General features: G+C 34.3%; 2 protein-coding genes across 13 annotated transcripts in view; one reads left to right on the top strand and one right to left on the bottom strand.

Annotated features, from left to right (window-relative positions):
• Positions 1 to 19,679, bottom strand: part of plin2 (perilipin 2) — a 40,330-nt gene that overhangs the window by 10,055 nt on the left and 10,596 nt on the right. For 2 of the 10 annotated variants that reach the window (XR_012390587.1, NM_001030262.1), the window contains 4 exon segments: positions 9,024 to 9,082; positions 8,843 to 8,885; positions 7,187 to 7,382; positions 7,014 to 7,096 (listed from right to left, as the gene is read on the bottom strand). Coding sequence is in view for 3 of the 10 variants with exons in the window: in NM_001030262.1 (NP_001025433.1) it covers positions 7,014 to 7,096; positions 7,187 to 7,382; positions 8,843 to 8,872 (309 nt within the window). In the remaining 7 variants the exon portion in view is untranslated. 10 annotated transcript variants of the gene reach the window in all.
• hip1 (huntingtin interacting protein 1) overlaps positions 15,360 to 19,679 on the top strand; it is an 89,581-nt gene continuing 85,261 nt past the window's right edge. For 2 of the 3 annotated variants that reach the window (XM_009291565.5, XM_005157432.6), the window contains exon 1: positions 15,386 to 15,742. In XM_009291565.5, the coding sequence (XP_009289840.1) occupies positions 15,623 to 15,742 (120 nt within the window). In that variant the 5' untranslated portion in view covers positions 15,386 to 15,622. 3 annotated transcript variants of the gene reach the window in all.

The raw sequence follows: 19,679 nt of genomic DNA, 5'->3' as shown, positions 1-19,679 counted from the left end.
AATTAACCTAGTGAAGCCTTTAAATGTCACTTTAAGTTGTATAGAAGTGTCTTGAAAAATATCTAGTCAAATATTATTTACTAACATCATGGCAAAGATAAAATAAATCAGTTATTAGAAATGAGTTAATAAAACTATTATGTGTTAAACAGAAATTGGTGGGAAAAATAAACAAGGGGGCTAATAATATTAACTTTCACTGTATATATTCCACATTTTTTCTCATTCATTCATTAATTTTACTTCGACTTAGTCCCTTGTTTATCAGGGGTAGCCACAGTGGAATGAACCGCCAACTATTCGGGCATAGATTTCATGCAGTGGATGCCCTTCCAACTACAATAATTTTTTTCTATAGATTTTTATTTATATATTTATAGTATATATACGTTTTAAGACAGCATAGCATGAATCAATCATTTATGTTATTCATTGTGGTTCAAGTGAATGAGCGGAGCTAAAGATAAAGATTTTTTGTTCAGTTTGCTCAATTTCACTTTCTGATTGGTGGATTTTAAAAAAATAATTGTATTGTGTACTTTTTTTTTAACTTAAATTCAGCTGTTAAACACGATTATTAAAAAGGTAAAAATATATATATTTAAATGAATAATGGCTTTGGCAACTTTATTAACAGGTCTGTCTTAAAATATTTAATTGGTTATTGATAAATTTCAGCTTCCTAATTGAGAAAATTTATGGTTTTAAAACTTGATTATTACACTGTGGTTTGAGTGTAATAATGTTTGTAATGTTTGTCATCATTTTTGGTTTAATTTGCTCTATTACTCTCAGATTGGCTGATTTTTTTTTTTTTTTTTTTTTTTTTTTATTGTATGCCCATATTCACAAAACATTAACATCAAAATGTTGTAGCATAAAGAGAATGTACAGTCTTGAGAGTGAAAGTAAAAGAGAAATTAATGTAAAAAATAAAAAAATAAAATATATAGGTGAAAAATAATTAAAAGTACAATTACATCATCTTAGAGTAGGTTATAACAAAAAATGTAAATGAATGTCAAGGATGTTGTGTTAATTTAAGAGAGCTCTTTTATGTACTCCCAAAGGGGAGACCAAATTGACCAAAATCTATCAGATTTTTTATGTTTGTCATAGGTAAGTTTTTCTAATGGTAGCCATGTAGCAATCTGTGATATCCACATTTTAAAAGATGGAGCTTGTGATGCAGACCAGAGTAGCAAAATACATTTTTTAGCTAAATATACCAATACAATAAATAACTGGAATGCATCTTTTTCAAACAGATTATTTGCATTAAGATTCAATAAGTACAAAGCTGGGGTCATGTCAAAATTTAGCTTAAGAATATTTTCCAGTACTTTATGTATTTTCTTCCAAAATGGCAAAATTTTGCCACAGTCCCAAAAACTATGAATGAATGTACCTTTATCTTTTTTACATTTGAAACACAGGTCTGTGGCATTGGCAAACATTTTCTTAATACGTATTGGAGTTAAGTAGATCCTGTTAAAAAATTTAAAATTAAGCTCATGGATCCCAAGAGATGTACACTTCGGGTATATATTATCACATACAATTTCCCAGTCATTTTCTTCAATAGTTTGACCAATATCCTTCTCCCAAACATCTTTAAGTCCTAACCAGGCAGAAGTGCAATTGTTAGACAAAGTGTCATAAATCCTTGTTATCAATCCTTTTAAACAAGCTGAATTCAGTAAAAGGTATTCGATCTCTGTTGTTTTGGATCTGAGCTCTCCTTTGTCCAACTTTGGTTTTAAAAAATGTCGTAATTGTAGATATTTATAAAAATTGGATTTTGGAACGTTATATTGATCTACAATCTGTTGGAAAGATTTTATGGTGCCTTCTGAAAGTAAGCAAGATATTTGAGAGATGCCCAGTTCCCGCCATGCTGAAAAAACAGTGTTTTGCAATGTTAAAGGCATATCAGGATTAAAAGAAAGTGGGGAGAACAGGGAGAAAGGGCTGGAGATTCCCATATGTGTCTTTACATCTTTCCAAGTTCTAAGAGTATTTGATATGATAAAATGTTCAGAAATCTTTTTTAGTTTTATATAATTCTTAACAAATGGTAAATATTTAATTGGTAAAGGGGAGCAAGCTGTTTCTTCCATTTTAAACCAACTAGAGTTAGTCCTCTCATTACACCAGCTAATCATGTTTTTTATTTGGGCAGCCCAATAATACAACTGGAGATTTGGTAAGCCTATTCCACCCCTGTCTTTAGGCTTCATTAATTTAGAAATTTTAATACGCGGTCTTTTATTGTTCCAGATAAACTTTGAGATGTTTTTATTAAGATCTTTGAAAAATGAATTTGCTAAGTAGCTAGGTATGGACTGGAATAAATATAAGAATTTAGGAAGTACATTCATTTTTATTACATTTATTCTTCCTAGAAATGAGATTGGGAGTGAACACCATGCTTTCAGATTAGGTTTGAGTTTTTCTATAAGAGGTGTATAATTATGTTTAATAAGATCTTTAAGTGAAGATGTGACATGGATTCCTAGATATCTAAAGCCAGTTTCTGATAATTTGAATGGGGAGATTAATTTTAAATGTTCCAAAGAAGGGGTGTTTAAGGGTAAAGCTATGGATTTGGAAAGATTTATTCTGTAACCAGATAAACTACTGTAGTGTGAGATGCATTCCAGCAATGTTGGAATAGACTGCTCTGGTTTAGACATAAATATGAGCACATCATCTGCATAAAGTGAGGTACGATGATCTTCCCCTCCTATTAAAATACCGTGGAAATTTCTGTTTTGTCTGATGAGTTCTGCTAGGGGTTCGATTACTAAAGCAAAAAGCAAAGGTGAAAGAGGACAGCCCTGCCTCGTCCCTCTTCCTATGCGAAATGGAGTCGAAGTGAGACCATTTGTAACTACTGTTGCTTTAGGATCAGAGTAAAGCAACTGGATCCACTTAATAAAATTATTTCCCAGATTAAATTTATTAAGAGTCGCAAATAAGAAGTCCCACTCGACTCTGTCAAAAGCTTTATCGGCGTCAAGGGAGAGAACAAGTGCTGGGTGTCCCTCACCTTGGACAAAATTAATAACATTTAAGAGTCTGCGTATATTATCTGTTCCATAACGTGATTTTATGAAGCCTGTTTGGTCTGGCTTTATTAACTTGGGGAGCATACTCTCTAATCTACATGCCAAAACCTTTGCTAGTATTTTAGAATCTGTATTAAGTAGACTAATTGGCCTATATGATGCACAATCTTGGGGATCTTTATCTTTCTTAATTATTACACAGATGTTTGCTGTTTTCCAAGTTTCAGGAATCGTGCCTTGATCTAAGATATTTTGTAATGCTGGAACTAAAATGTTAGAAAGTTCGGGCCAGAATGATTTATAAAATTCTGAGGGGAAACCGTCAGGTCCTGGCGATTTGTTGGATGACATTGATTGTATCGCAGCTAGGACCTCTTCTGGAGTTATAGGCGAATTAAGATAATCTCTATCTTTATCTGAAATAATTGGAAGAGAAATATTATTGAAAAAAGTTTGAATTTGTAGTTGTGAAGCACTGCCTTGTGAGCTATAGAGTGATTCATAGTAGGATCGGAATGTATTATTTATAATGGCAGAGTCATATGTAGAGGTACCATTTGACATCTTTAGGGACTTGATTGTTCGTTCTGATTGTTCCTTTTTAATCTGATATGCTAACAATCGGCCAGGTTTGTTTGCATTCTCATAATAATTCTGTTTGGAAAGAAAAATTTGTTTTTTTATATGATTAGTGTGATCAAGGTTAAGTTTAGCCCTAGCATGACATAAAGTAGACCAGTTTGATTGAGTGGGGTTACTGCTATGTAGATGTTCAAGTCTTTTGACCTCTTTTTCCAAATCTTGTCGTTTAGCTATGAGAGCTTTCTTATGCGCAGCAGTATAAGAAATAATATATCCCCGAATTGTGGCCTTGGCTGCATCCCACATTATTGTGGGAGAGACAGGTGAATTTTTATTATCTGACCAATAATTCTGTATTGATTCCCGTACAATATTACAAAATTTGGGGTCCGATAACAAAGAAGAGTTTAATTTCCAGGTCTTGTTATTTGTTTTGGGGATTTCTAATTTAATATCTAATTGAACTGGAGCGTGATCTGAAATGGTAATTGAACCGATTTGACTAAAAGATGCAAGATTAAAATAGGTGTTTGGAATAAAAATATAATCAATTCTTGAGTATGAACAATGTGGGTTAGAATAAAATGTATAGTCTCTAGTAGTAGGGTTTAATTCTCTCCAACTATCAATTAGGCCAATTTCTTTACATAATTTTTTAAGTACCAAAGAAGATTTAGGATTAACTATAGTTCCTGATGAAGATCTGTCTAGTCTTTCATCTATCACACAATTAAAATCTCCAGCACAGATCCCCAGTCCTGTGCAGTGTTCATTAAATAACAAAATGATTTTAGACATAAATTTGGGAGAATCTTCATTTGGCGCATAGACATTCATCATTGTGATGTGCTGCCCATGCAAAAGGCCAGTGACCAAAATGAATCTACCCTCAGGATCTCTAATTTGGTTTTTCAAAATAAATGGCAAGTGTTTATTAATTAAAATAGTTGTACCTCTTTTCCTGGGATTATTTATGCATGAAGAATAATACACTTGACCCACCCAATCTCGTTTCAATTTTAAATGTTCACTATCCGATAGGTGTGTTTCCTGAAGCATAGCCACTTTAACTTTTTCCTTTTTTAAAAAAGTTAAAACTTTTTTCCTTTTAATCACATGTCCTAATCCTTTGACATTCCATGTTATAAATTTAGTCGAACTCTCCATTACCACAATGTGTAAAAGAAAATAAAAAGTAGACTGTAGTTTTCTTCATGAAAATAATACAATAACAGTATATGATGGGCAAATTTTTAACCTTAAAGAACAGCAAAAAACGACAAAACAACTCCCTCTCCCCCACCCCAGGCTCTGTCCCCAAATGACAGTGCCATCTAAATCCCCCTAAACCTAGGTCTCTGTACCTCACTGGGCTCAGGCAAAGAAAAATTATACCTGCTACCAACATAAGGTTCAGGATCATATTTGAGAGACACTTGCCTCACATTAATCCGCTCCAATAAAACAAATATAATCTCGGACTACCCATACAGCGAGAAGAGAAAAAAAAAGTTGAAAAAAAAAATGAAACATTTGTTTTCATTGAAACAAAAATGACAGGAAAAAATGATTAGTCTGTTATATGAATTAACAGTCACATCTGTCATTCAAAATAGAAATGGCGTATGAGAATCCGGATGAAATAAAGTCACTACTCCTCCAAATATAACTCAGATGAAAGAATAATTAAGAATTCCGTCTCCCTCACTTATCTTGCAAAGTCTCAATGAACTCCTCCACCGCGGCCGGAGTGTTAAACGTACGAAGTTCCGAGCCGAAAAGACAGCGCAGCTTGGCCGGGTACGCAAATCCACGGAACATTTTGCGATCTATCAGAATCTTCCTCACAGTATCGAATTCTTTTCTTTTCCTCATCACCTCCACCGATAGATCTTGAAAGAAGCGCACCTGTTTGCCTTCGTGAGTAATATACCTTTTTTTCAGCGCTGCTTGTATAATGCGCTCTTTATCCGCGTAGCGTAGAAATCTGACAAGTACGCTTCGTGGTGGGTCACTGCCTCCTGGAACAGGTCCAAGTGATCGGTGCGCTCTCTCAATCTCCAGCCTGGGATCAAAAGAAAGGTCGAGCCATTTTGGTATCATTTCCATCAGGAATTGAGCTAGCGGGGTAGAGCCCTCCGCTTTCTCGGGTAAACCGACGACTCGCAGATTTTTACGTCTTCCTCGGTTTTCTAAGTCGTCCACTTTAGCTTGAAGTCGAGTCACTGTTTTCGTCAAAGTAGATAGTTCCCTTTCGCGGGTCTGCAGAGCGTCTTCTGTGGTAGAGATCCTATTTTCGGTTTCCGTAACACGAGAGTCAATTGAAGACACTCTTTGTGACAAATTAGATAAAGTTTCGTGAACGACAGATACCGAATTCGATATAGCATCGAGACGACTTTCAATAGTGTCGAAACGTCCATCTATATTCCCCAATTGGGTACTTAGTGATCGTATTTCATTCAAAACTGGGTCCGTTTGCTCTACCGAGGTCGAGGCCGAGGCCGAGGTTGTTTCTGCTGACGTATTTTGTTTCTTCTTTTTCTGCGATCGCGAAGAAGAGAAAAGTGGAAAATCCTGGGTCTCGGGCATGTTCTTTGGAAGTTTAATTATGGAATTCTCTTACTCAGATTGAGGAGGGTAGCGATTTATTAAGTAATAAGGAGCGGAGCTACAGTTTAGGCTGCCATCTTCTCCAGCGTCCGCGAGCGCCCCCCCTGATTGGCTGATTTTTAAAAGTTATTGTGTCATGTACTTTTTTTTTTTACCTCAGATTTAGCTGTTAAACAAACTTATTTTTTAAACAACAAGGTTAAAACAGGTTTAAAAAAGTGAAAACTGATAGTTTTGACAAAATGATATGCCATTTATTAAAAGGTCTGTCTTTTCTAACTGAGAAAATTATTTAACTAAAACTTAATTATTGCACTGTATAGAACACAAAAACAAGCCAGTTAATAGTCAATGTGCCAATTTCCAATCCATTGCTTTAGTTTAATGATCTTTTTTTTTTTTACTTTAACTAAAAGGTTTGCAATGTTGTGATGCACATCAAATCTGGTTGGTTGTATTAATGCTTTATAACATCTGATAAATTCTTATAGAAGAAAAATGCCGCTGGAAAAATGTCCGGTTACTCATCCTCTTTATTACTGTGATGTCATGTGAAAGACAGTTTGTCCCCATGCCAGTAAACACGAAAAGAGCTGAACAGATGTTATATTGCATGACAAAAGTGAAAGTGATCATTATTTTTGATAAACGAATAGGAGCACACTTTCATTTTGAGAACTATCATTAATAATAATAATAAAAAACAAAATAAAAACTATTAACTTTATTCCCATGATGACTATTTACCTGTTCAGATGGCTTGTGTAGGATGGGCAGAGTCTTTTCTATCTTATCCAGTCCTTTGCACGCCAGGTCATTTGCCATAGAGACTACAAAAAAATACAAAAAAAAAATCTTGGTCAAAAGCAGTCACACTGTAATCTGCCCTGATCTCACCCTGCAAACAACAATAGACTTACTCTGAGGCTCCAGTTTGCCAATGATTGGTAAAGACCTGTGAAAGGCAGCTGAGGTTATGGATTTGACACCATTCTCAGCAACCTCGCACACAGACTTCAGGTATGGGTGGTTGTTCTTGGTGTTGACGTACACGTTCGACATCATGTCATAGGTGGAAACAACCAGGGGAAGGTGAACAATTCGGGCAACCACATTCTAGAAAGGAACAAACAGGGATGAAAAAATTCAGTCACATTTCATCTAACAAACATCATATTTACATTTAAAATGAGACATCTTTGCTGCAAAAATCTAAACAAAACTATTTTACAGCTTTTTTTATTAACTTCTGACATGGATCTTAAAAGATTCTGTCTTGCCTCTTTTCATAACATTATTTTGATCGCATCACTAGAAGGGGCTAGAACACATACTGTGATGTATTGTAGTGAAACAGCCCAAGCTTTTAAAAAACTGTTGTAAATGGAAGATGTCCAGGGTTTCTGCAGGTTTCACCACGTCAAATTTATGACTTTTAAAGACCTTTTTAACACCATGAAGAATAAAATTTTAGACTTTTATAGGGCTAAACACGAATAATTGTTTTAATGTCCCAGCAAAATTTTAAAAAAAAAAGTAATTTCTTAGTGACATATTTAAAACAAGCAGACCTTGGTTGTAAACACATTTTTCATTCAACATAACTTAAAAAAACTCTTTAAAAACTAAATGTTTGCACATCAGACTACAGTTATAATAAAATTCATCAGGAGTTTTGCTCAAAGTTTTACTGAAATGTGTTGTTGGTGATTGGATGTGTTTTGGATTGATTGGGTAGCTTTACATAAACAAAGGAAAATTAAGACCTGTTTAAAATTAATTAAGACCAACAAGACAATATTTCAGTGAAATTAAGGTCGTTTTAAATCTTGAATTTTTTTTAATGATTGTTTGAATTTTAGACATTCTGAGACTTTTTAAGACCTTGTGAATACCCTGCTGCCGTTGGTTAATTGTATGCAGGGCCAGATTTAACCAATAAGCAACATACTCCGCCACTAAGGGCCCCAGGAAATCTGAGGGCCCCAAAAAATACCTATAATTATACCTATAAATTATATATAATATCATTTTCTGTCATATTTTGTATGATGAGGGTTTTAAAAATAAATGTTTAATGTTTAATACATCTGCGCAAATGTATCCCCATCTCAACTATGAAGTCAAGCAGTCAAACTAGCTAAAGATTTAGTTTTAAAAACGAAATATTTTATATATGATTTTTAGTTGTGAATTAATTTTAAGAAAACAAATGACTTAAAAAGATTTACAAGATGCTTTACATATTGTTATTATTATTTCGCATTAAGACAAATGCAGAAAGGGAGTGGTTGAGTGATATAAGAAAACAGTAAAATAAACCTAATTAAAATACATTAAAATAGGAAAGGTGCATTTCAGAACTTTTGGGCCCCATGGCTGGAATTGCTTAGGGCCCACAATTCACTGAACCCGTCCCTGAATGTATGTTGTGTTTCTTTTAAAATACAGTCATACAAATATACCAATATAAATATATGTACTGTCATCCTTGCTTTGTCAACCTACCAAATAAACAAAAACCACACAAACATCTTCAATATTACATGACATTAATGAGGATTAAAGTGGCAAACCTGGTTATTTACATCCTCCATAGAACCCATGTTAGCAGAAAATCTGCAAAAGAAAATAGTTCAAGTCGTAAGCAAACTGACATCTCTTTCATTTAAAGCATTAGACAAAACAACACACATAGGTCTATGTTGAGAGAGCTTACAGATAAAAGATAGAAACCGAACAAAAACGCTTTTTTACCTGTTGTGCAGTTTCAAGTACAGAAGAAAGCTCATGAAGTGCTTCTCAGTTGCTGTAATGAGGATTGATCGACTGCTTTAGATTTTATAGGAAGGAGCTGTGGCGATAGACTAAAGATGACGTCACGACGAGCGATGTAGTCCAAAGGTCGGGGATTTCACGCTGAGACCATGAAAATGGCATAAACCGGTGTTTGTGAGGTTCATTTGACGGTTAAGCATTAGTTCTCAAACGTTTATAATACACAATTAAAAACATAACACGGTTTGAGTTTAAGGTGCAGTTTGACAACAGAAACATGTTTTACAAAAACTACGTAACGTTAGCAGCTGACATACTGTAGCAACTTCCGGTTTTATTGACCTAATTATTGTGTAATCTAGGTTGAAGTTCACACATAGTGTCTGTACAGGTGAATTAAGGCGAATATGTTGTATCAGGGCATAACATATAGGTTAAAAGTCATCGGCCATCGTCACAAGGACTTTGTCATTTTGAAAATGTTGTCATCTGTCTGACATCATTGTCATTAACGGATGAGATCACTCTTCTTCAGCACCTAATACCTAGATTTAATACTTGTTGAAATTTACTTCACTGTTGAATCTCTTAAGCTTATTAATAATAATATGAAGAATACGTTACTTAAAGCTTATCATATTATATTTTTTCTTAATGATTGAGACTTTGTAAAGTTTTTTTTCTTTCCTATTTCTTTGTTATTGTATTTTCTCTTCAATGCAGTGATGTTTTTTTTGTTTAATAAAAAAACTCTTCTTCAGCATCTCGAAAATACATGCATAAATGAGAATACACATAAAAAAACTAATCTGAGAGCAAATAACTAAAAGAAGTCCCGTGCTCAGTAAGTTTGTACGGTAAAATAAAAGTTTAAATAAACCATATCTGAATATGTAGGCCTAATGTGTGCCTATAATTCATAGCTGAAACTTCATTAGAATTTTTTAGTGTTCATTTGTATGATCCTTCAGAAATAATTGATTTGCTGCTCTACTATGTATGATAATTTATTATTCACGCTCAGTCATTAGGTTAATAATGGTTCTTATTATTATTAACAAATAATCTGCTTCTCTTATTTTGTAAATACTGTGATATGGTTTGTTTTTTTGGGTACTTTGATGGATACAAAGTACAAAGTAATGGATTTTAATTTTATTTAGTAACATTAATGTCTTTACTGCCACTTTTGTCACTGACATGTCATCTAATTAATGTGTCCCAGAAGAGTATTTATAAAACAACAATTAGTGATTAAAGTAAGTGATTTAAGTAAATAAATGCATAGTTCACCCAAAAAATGTAAATTCTTTCATCTTATATTCTTCCTCCATTTCTTCCAAACTGGTAATATATATAAAACTAATGAGATATTTCGTCACCTTAGAATTATAAGGTTCTATCTGCGTTCTGAATGATTTTAAGATATTGAGCTTCAAAGTTATTGCATTCCATATAGCAAACAACATGTGTGTAACAGATCTCTTTCATACATTAACATGACAGAGACCCTAAGGGTCTAAATGTAAATTATCAAAGTTCTCTTACATTTGCAAATTGGAGTAAATAAACCACGGTAAATGCAGATAGTACCTTCTCATTCTGAAAAGTTATTTTCCAATTGGAGTTATAAGGTTCTATCTGCCAGATCATTCATTGAAGCAATACTTATCAAGAAATAAAATAAAAAATATATAGTTTAGTGTTGTAACAATATGTTAATGCTTGAGAAAGTTAAAATTTTGCTTTCTATAACATTTATTTTATGTTTTAGGATGACATTTTTTTCTTTTAAAATTAAGCAGGCTGTACTAAATATTTTTTTCCAGTGCAGCTGTTAATTTTATCTAATTAATATGTTCATATTTATTAAATTGTATGTTTTAAATAAATTATTGAATTATATTTATTGAATTATATGCTCCATTAAATAAATTAAGGATTTGCCCTTCAAGGCTTAATATTAAACTTATAGACTTTAAAAGAAAAAATGAGCAAATCAGTTTAATAAACACTGAAAAGTTTTTCACTGACTATATACAAAAATAAAAATATTTCACTTTTAATATACAAATTTTTAAATATTAATTTCTTTTTCAACAATGTAAAACTGAGCAATTCATCTCAACATTTGCCTAGCAGTGGCGCAGTGGGTAGCACGATTGTCTCACAGCAAGAAGGTTGCTGGTTTGAGCCTTGGCTGGGTCAGTTGGTGTTTCTGTGTGGAGTTTACATGTTCTCCCAGTGTTTGCGTGGGCTTCCTTTGGGTGCTTTGGTTTCCCCCACAAGTCCAAAGACATGCGGTACAGGTGAATTGGATAAACTAAAATTGGCCATAGTGTATGTGTGTGATTGAGTGTATATGGGTGTTTCCCAGTGTTGGGTTGCAGCTGTAAGGGCATCCGCTGTGTAAAACATATGCTGGATAAGTTGGCGGTTCATTCTGCTGTGGCAACCTCAGATTAATAAAGGGACTAAGTCGAAAAGAAAATGAATGAATTAATCTCAATGTCAAGAAATGCTTCTAAATCATCACATTTACACACATTTTAATTTTGTGTGGTGCGGCATTCTTTAATTGACTCTAATTTTGTGTGATTTTGTTCTTCTGGTGTTTCCCGCTGTCAATGGCGCAGTCCAGTGAAATGAGAAAGCTGATCTTGATTGGTCCTCATGCGTGCATTAAAAATGCTGATTGGCTCACAGATAGAACCTTATAGAGCCAAGCTAGAGTTCAACTTTGTAGATACACCTTTTTTGTTTTTTAAATAAAAAGCCTTAAAATGTAAACAACTTATAAAAACACATCCCAAAATGTAAATAAGTTGCCATTTAAAAAGAATTTGTGAATAACTCAATTTTGACAAAAATGTCAGATAAAACCTTATAATTCCAAGGTGACGATTTTAAAGAATGTTGAAAAATCTTGTTTTGTGTGCAACACAAGACAGAAATGCATACAAATTTAGAACTTCTTGAGTGTGAGAAAATAACGGGGATTTTGATTTTAACTTGATGGGTTTTTTATGCTTCACATCATAGAAAATAATTTTTCTTTTATAAAACTTTTTAGGTTCTTTAGGTAAACCAAAAACACCCTCGAAACTTTTATTTTTCTATAGCTTGCATAAGAAGGTCTTTTTTTTTCTTTTTAAATCAAACAAAAAGTGCTCAGGGGTAGCTTAATTAATGTGTCTGTGCTCTTTGAGTAAGGGTATTCATCAGAATAAACAGCAAAAGTAAGTCAAAGGCACTCAAAAATGTAGAAATATTATTAAAAAGCCTTTATTGACATGGATATTTTATAATATTTTTTGCAATTTCAAAAAAGGCTTTTTATTATTTTTCCACATTTTTAGAGTGCAGTTGACTTACTTTTGTGGGCTATATTTTTGTTTTTACACTTCAGCACAGTTTATAAATGCTGCAAAGTGCAAACACATAAAAAACAGATGAAATGTTTAAATGTCTGTCGTGTAAGTGTAGTGACGTTGTATAACCACTAGATGTAGCTACAGTAAAACAAGTCCGCTGCTTGCTACATTGTTTTGTTTTACGAATATCCCACTTTGAACAAACAATAACTTGAATTGTTGAATCAATAGATGCAGATGAAAACTTAGTTTAAAACCACAGAACATTTTCTGAATTTACTGAAATTCATGACTAAAGTTATGCCCTGTAATTAACAGCCACCCAAGTTTTTATTCATATTTTAAGATAAAGTTATGATTAAAGTATTATCATGATTTATGTATTACATTCTTACATTTATGAGATTATATTACATTTAGAAAAAAAATTTCTGTTTATAAAATATCTAAATTCTGCAGTATACTGACCTTTTTATTAAGCTGTTAGAGTGTGTTTGTTAGACGTATATGCAGGCAAAGTATTTGCTGCATGCAACACATGCACCGTGCAAGTGCCACACGTCAAATTGTGTCAAGACATGTTCACCTTTAGAGCTTATATTTGGTCTGTGGGGTAAACCAGAGCACTCAGAGAAAACCCACATGAACACGGGGAGAACATGCAAACTCCACACAGAAATGCCATCTGGCCCAGCTAGGACTCAAATCAGCACCCTTCTTGCTTTGAGGCGACAGTGCTAACCACTGATCCACCATGCCATTATTTGTATTTAACTTTATAGTTGCATATTAATAATATAAATATTAATACATTTATTTTATTTTATAATATGTTGTATTAAAAACGCAATAAACCATGTAAAGTCGTTGGTGAATTTAGAATTTAAAATGTTGTAAATTCCCTGCAAACCATGCCTTCTGGCGGCTTAGTGCTTTATTCATCCTGTTGAATATTAATTCAAAAAGCAATATGTTAACTTTATTGAAGCATTGCAAAAGAAAATTGTTTTTTTTTTCTAACTCATATATCAAAGCAAGCACACAGTGAGGATATTGAGGGTTACGGGGCTGACATTATGGTGTTGTTGACTGTGGTTTGCATCTTGTGCTGACAGCAGAGAAGATAATGATCAGTCAGGGCACAGACCAAAATGACTTCACACCGTCATTCTACTGAATCATTAAAACAAAACTCTGACTCTGCCATCTGATAGAATTTGCTTTGCAGGGAAATTGAATCTGGCCTCTGCCCATCAGAGAGAGAACAAAGATAGAGACTGCAGATGCCTACGCTATCTAATATAGTTATGCAAGCGGAGTCAGCAGACAATACAAGTTTGACAGTCACATGTGTTGATAAAGTAATAATGAGATTTACTGGTGCAGTGAACAAATGAGAAAAGAGAGAAATCAAGTACAAATTGTTGGCATCTGTGTGGAGTTTGCATGTTCTCCCTGCGTTTGCATGGGTGCTCCGCATTATAATCTTGTAACTCAACAGAAATAATGTACAGTACAGAATATAAAGTCATGGTGCCTTGAAAAAATAATTAATATAGTGTATGACTCCCATGAGCTTGGAGGACTACACCCATACATCTCTGCAATGAATCGAATAACTTATTAATAAAGTCATCTGGAATGGCAAAGAAAGCGTTCTTGCAGGACTCCCAGAGTTCATCAAGATTCTTTGGATTCATCCTCAATGCCTTCTCCTTCATCTTACTTACCCCAGACATGCTCAATAATGTTACGATTTATTAATTTTACGAATGTTAATGCTCAAAAATATACAATTTATTTGTGTGTGTGTATATTTCTATATATATATATATATATATATATATATATATATATATATATATATATATATATATATATATATATATATATATATTGTACATATATAAGAAAATAATATATATAGATTAATTGTATATATATGTACATATATATATATATATATATATATATATATATATATATATATATATATATATATATATATATATATATATATAGATTAATCGTATTTTTATGATGAATCATCTGCATCAACTGCATCACAATCATCACAAATACTGCATAAGACCTGTTTAAGCCCACATCTATCCAAGATTCTCAAAGAAATCAGTCAAGTTTGGTGAAGGAAAGATCATGGTTTGAGGTTACATAGCCGCATACGAGAGATCTGCAGAGTGGATGGCAACATCAGCAGCCTGAGTTATCAAGACATTTGTGCTGCCCATTACATTTCAAACCACAGGAGAGGGCAAATTCTTCAGCCTATTTATACACACACACATATTATTATTTGCATATTCGTCATGTATTTACATTTTTTAAAGTTGGTGTTGTTTCAATATGATCTCAGACTCAACAATTTTGTAAAAAATCTTAATTAATATTATTTTATATTACATATTATTACACTTAGGCCTACATATTGTTGCAATGTGTATGTGTATGTGGTTTTTGTTTTTTGCTGTTTCAATAGAAAAATTGATAATGAAAGCAGGCCTATTAAAAATCAAACTGGCAAATATGTGTGGAAAACACATCTACTAATTGATCAATTATGGAACTACGTAACATTGTGGAAATAGAAACTGTAAATGCGAATTAAATTGTTATTGTAGATGCTTTTTATATGTTATCTATACAGTTACTGTAATTATTTGTATATAGGCCTATGTTTGGTTGTTTCACTATGAACAAAAATGTTGTACAAAAAACCCTATATCTAACTGTTTATTCTTTTATTTTTCGTTGTAGAAAATCACGGGGAAAAACATAGAACCCGGAAAATACAGACTTTGTTTAAGCGTCAAGATAACTGTTTTTCAGGGCGGGAGCTGATGATTTTTCTCCAGTCGGTGTGTGTCAGCGCTGGGCGGAGCCTGTGACAGCCGCCGCCGCTATAGTCTGCTGGAGTGGATGTGTATACCGTCGCTCGCGCGCACTGACGCGCTGTTTTCTCTTGCAGATCTGTGATTGCGCGCACAGACGCGTGTTTTGCGCGCTCGCGAGCGGACAGCGGAATAGCGCTGGAATGATATCTATGGGCGGTGGACGAGGAAAATGACCTTTTGTGATAACGACGAGGACTTGAGGTTTTCGTGCTCAACGCTAGAGTCAACACACTATTTATGTTGATTTAGGAAGTCTTGGTCGCTCGCGCAGCTTGGACTTTTCTTTCCAGAAATGGACCGCGTCAAGAGTTCAATGCAGCAAGTCCCAAACCCGATCCCCAAAGTGCTCAGCCGTCGCGCTGGCGGTGCCAACAGTTTGGAAGTTGAAAAGGAAAACTTCGAGCGCAATCAGGTGAGGAACAGTAAACACAACCGGACAAGTTTTTTCATGTAGTCAGTGCATCGCCAGCGAGCTGTTTATATGGCAAGCCAAATTAACATATATTCATTTAAAATAACCACTATCAGTTTTAGCTTTAGCAAGTAGTAAAGCATCCATTCTGACAGCTTTTAGATACTACCATGTGTTCCTTCTCTGCATCCGTTACCGTCTTGGTTTGAACTGGTCAGAGCTTTATTCTTCAATTAAAATATTATTATTGTTAGTGTTTTTTTTTTGTTCTTTTTGTTTTTACTAATAAACTAAAATAAAGCTATTGTAATGTTATTTTATTGCTAGCAGTTCAAGTAATGCTAAGTAATGAATTGTCTTCCAGAAACTGCTAGTCGAAAGAGAATTAATTATTAATTAAAATGTTTTTATTTGTTTATTTTACATGTGCTATTTATTATTATTATATATATATATATATATATATATATATATATATATATATATATATATATATATATAACTATTAACTATACAGGTAGTGTAGTCAATGCTAACTGGATTGAACACACTGTCAAAACAGTAAAAACAAAAATAATTTAAGAAACATGAGAAGTGTTTCATTTCATTCAATGCATTTGCAGTTACTTTGTAGTTGCTTGTGCAATTTCTCAGTGAAAATAGTTATTAAGTTAAAGAACCTTTTACACTACGCCATTTTCAGCTGAAAATTGATAACCTTAAGTTTTTTTTGGTTCATTAACACGACAGCTGTGATTTGTGGGCCTGAGAATAAAAAAATGTATTAAAAAGAACGTCATCAACTACAAAAACATGATTTGTGGAAAAATGGTGATAACACACATATGCACATTGTTCACTCTAAAATCATGTGTGATTAATTGACAATAGAGTTTTCAGTAACCTGGATGAACCACTTCCGGTGAACTGTATGCAGATATAAAATCAGCATATTTAAGGTCTATTTTCTTTAAAAATCAACGATTTTCACTGCCTGATTGATATACAATATAAAGTGGGTGTCCAAATTTACAAGACGCACTGCATTAAATGATGTTTTCCCCTGTAATGTCTTTAAAATATGAAAATACATTCCACATTATTACTTTTTCAATGAAGCTAAACTTGACAGTAGTATATTTAACTGATTAGATTTTAATTGCATTACAACATTAATGCTGTAAAAGGAACCGTATAAAAATTTTAAAAAAGACACAATAACTGCTCACCGAAAGTTTATCGATGTGGGAAGAAACACTAGCTGTGCATATACCCTATAAAAACAACAATGTCTGAAAACAGGGCCATAAAAGTGCAGGTGCATGGGTGTCTTTAGAAAGTGACATCACCACCTACTGGCCTGGAGTATGTTTCACAGTTCAGTGTGAACAGGGATCCTTTTGACAGCATTGTTGTCTAATCATGAAGCTTTGCAAACACATGCATGAATTGCTTTCAAATAAATACTACTGGAAATAGAAAAGCCTCTAAATTTTCACTGTTGAATTACTATTAATCAAAAGCAAGTATTGTAATATAAAAGGACGTATTAAAGAAATACATGTTAAACAGCTTGCCATATCTGACAGCAATAAGACATGGCTGTGAGCTAAAACAAAGTGCATGATGATACAAATCAAACGGTCAGAAATTGCAATATTTTGTATTTAACCCATCATTAAAATCAATCTAGCCTTCATTATCATTCTGTCTGATGTGACATGCTGTTGTATAGTGTATTATAGGGCTTACTAGTTAGCGTGTGGTTTGTCCAAACCATAAAATGAATGTTTATTTGCAATATACAAGCGTCATAATGATAACTGATGACCTTTTAAATTCAGCTAAAGTTCAGTGCACTTTTGATCACGTCGCACCTTCAATTTTATCAGTGTCATTGATTAAGAACGAGAACAAAGTTCTTCCTGCTGCTCTCTCTTTATTATAGGTTAATATTCGCTCCGTAATGCCTTACGTTATGGAATTTCTATGCATTATAAGAGTGCAACTGACTCCTTAATATAGGAACATCCTCTGTGACAGCGTCTTGTGTTTCCAAGCTGATGCCCATGAATCGAGCAAGCCTAAAAGCTTTTAGTGACTCAGAGATGCAGTGGGCAGAGCCCTGATGGTCATGCATTCTGGTCCGTGCCATCAGCCTATAATGTATCTCCGTGCATCTTCAGTCTTTTAGATCTTGTTGACCGTAATGCACAGCCATTGAATTATGCAGTCAGGTTCTGGGTGCTGGAACCTGAAAGTGTGTTGTGAAGTATAAAGAAATGCGTTCTCATTGTTTGCGCACTCTTCTTCTCTCCTCTACGGGGGTCTCAACCCCCCCCCCCCCTCTCCCATCCAGACACAGGCATCAGGAAAAGTAGGTCAGATGAATGAAGCTGCCGCCGACTGCCCTACTGCTGGGTTTGGGAGTGTTTGAAAACAGCACGACCTCCTTCTTGCCCACATTTCTTCAGACGTTTTTTTGTTTTTTTTTGCAGCGAGCAAATGCGTGCAATCTGCAGTGTCATGTTCGGCTCGATCTGCACAATTCAGTCCTGTTGTTTACAAGTAGGACAGTGACATGGATTAGCGAGGCTCGTGTGGCGCATGCGCTCTTGAATTCCTTTAGGACCCATCACTGGGTCAGACTCAGATATCTGAGAGGGTTTAGTTGCACATTTCCTGTTTTTAGAATTGATTTCATGTCATTTAGCCAAAAGAGGCTTTACCCATAACATCTGAAAGAACCAAAAACACCATTCAGACTGCACACACTGATCAGGTCGCAGAAGGAAATGCTATTGTGAGCGGTCCTTATCAGTTAGTTTGCCTGAAGGAAGTCTGATCCCATAATATCCCGTCGCTTTTCTGCCCCTGGAGGGCTATGTTTAGATTAATGGGCCTTCTGTGGTGTGAGTTCAGGCTGTTTTAAATGGGAGGATGTTCGTGTGGTGCTCTATAATGACATGAGCATGGTTTGCTTTGTGGCTGGGTGTTAGAAGACTAGCGTCTACTTGACTTGGGTTTTATATGGAGGAAATCTATGCAGGGAAACCTTTGTTGTGGTCAGAGTCTCGCTGAGGAACATCCGGCCAGCCTCGAATTCCACGTGGTTGAAATAACAAGTTAAGAGAGCGTTTGTCGAAAATAAGGCGTAGTGGTAAACATCCTGCAGGACGTTTGAAACCGGGCAAAGTTCAAGATTAAGTCCGGATGAAATTACAGTTTGACTTTTGTTCTCTGGTTGATGTTTTTCAAAGTAAAGTTAATAGTCAGAGTCTGATTTCCTCCGAAATGACATTGTGATGTCACTTACTCTACGCATGCATGCTATTGGATGTTGTTAACCTACAGCCAGAGGGTTGTTTATCTGTTGTTCTAGCTAACTTGAATTGATTTCCTCCAAAGCAACATTGCATTTTTGGTGATCTCACTATAGGCCATGCATGCTATTAGATAGGGCTGCCGGATAAACGATATTATATCGAATCGTGATAACATTTATGTCAATAACAATAAGCTCTGGACTTTTTTTTTTTACTTATATTGAGTAATGAGTAAGAGCCAATCACACTGCAAAATCGTGCAACAATAGGAATCTAAAATTGTGTTGATATGAGAGATGTATTGAATTCTTGGCCACAAACAATTTATCAGTCAAGTTTATGTTATGCCATTTAATGGACCCTCTATTTTTTGTGGCTTCAGTCATTGTTGGAGTACTCTTTTAAACCTGGAAGCATTAACAAATTGTATCGAAATGTATCTCGTTAATGTTCAATATGGAAAGTAATTAATCCAGATTTCATTTTTGTCTTATTGCCCAGCGCTAATATTGGATATTGTTCATTTATAGGCAAAGAGCTGTTAATGTGCTGTGCATTCAGGTCTGAATTTCTGAAACCCACATTTTTTTGTACAAATAAATAACTTTCTT

Source organism: Danio rerio, chromosome 15 (assembly GCF_049306965.1).
Source record: "Danio rerio strain Tuebingen ecotype United States chromosome 15, GRCz12tu, whole genome shotgun sequence".
NCBI classification, from domain to species: domain Eukaryota; kingdom Metazoa; phylum Chordata; class Actinopteri; order Cypriniformes; family Danionidae; genus Danio; species Danio rerio.
This window is presented reverse-complemented; position numbering and strand designations above follow the sequence as displayed.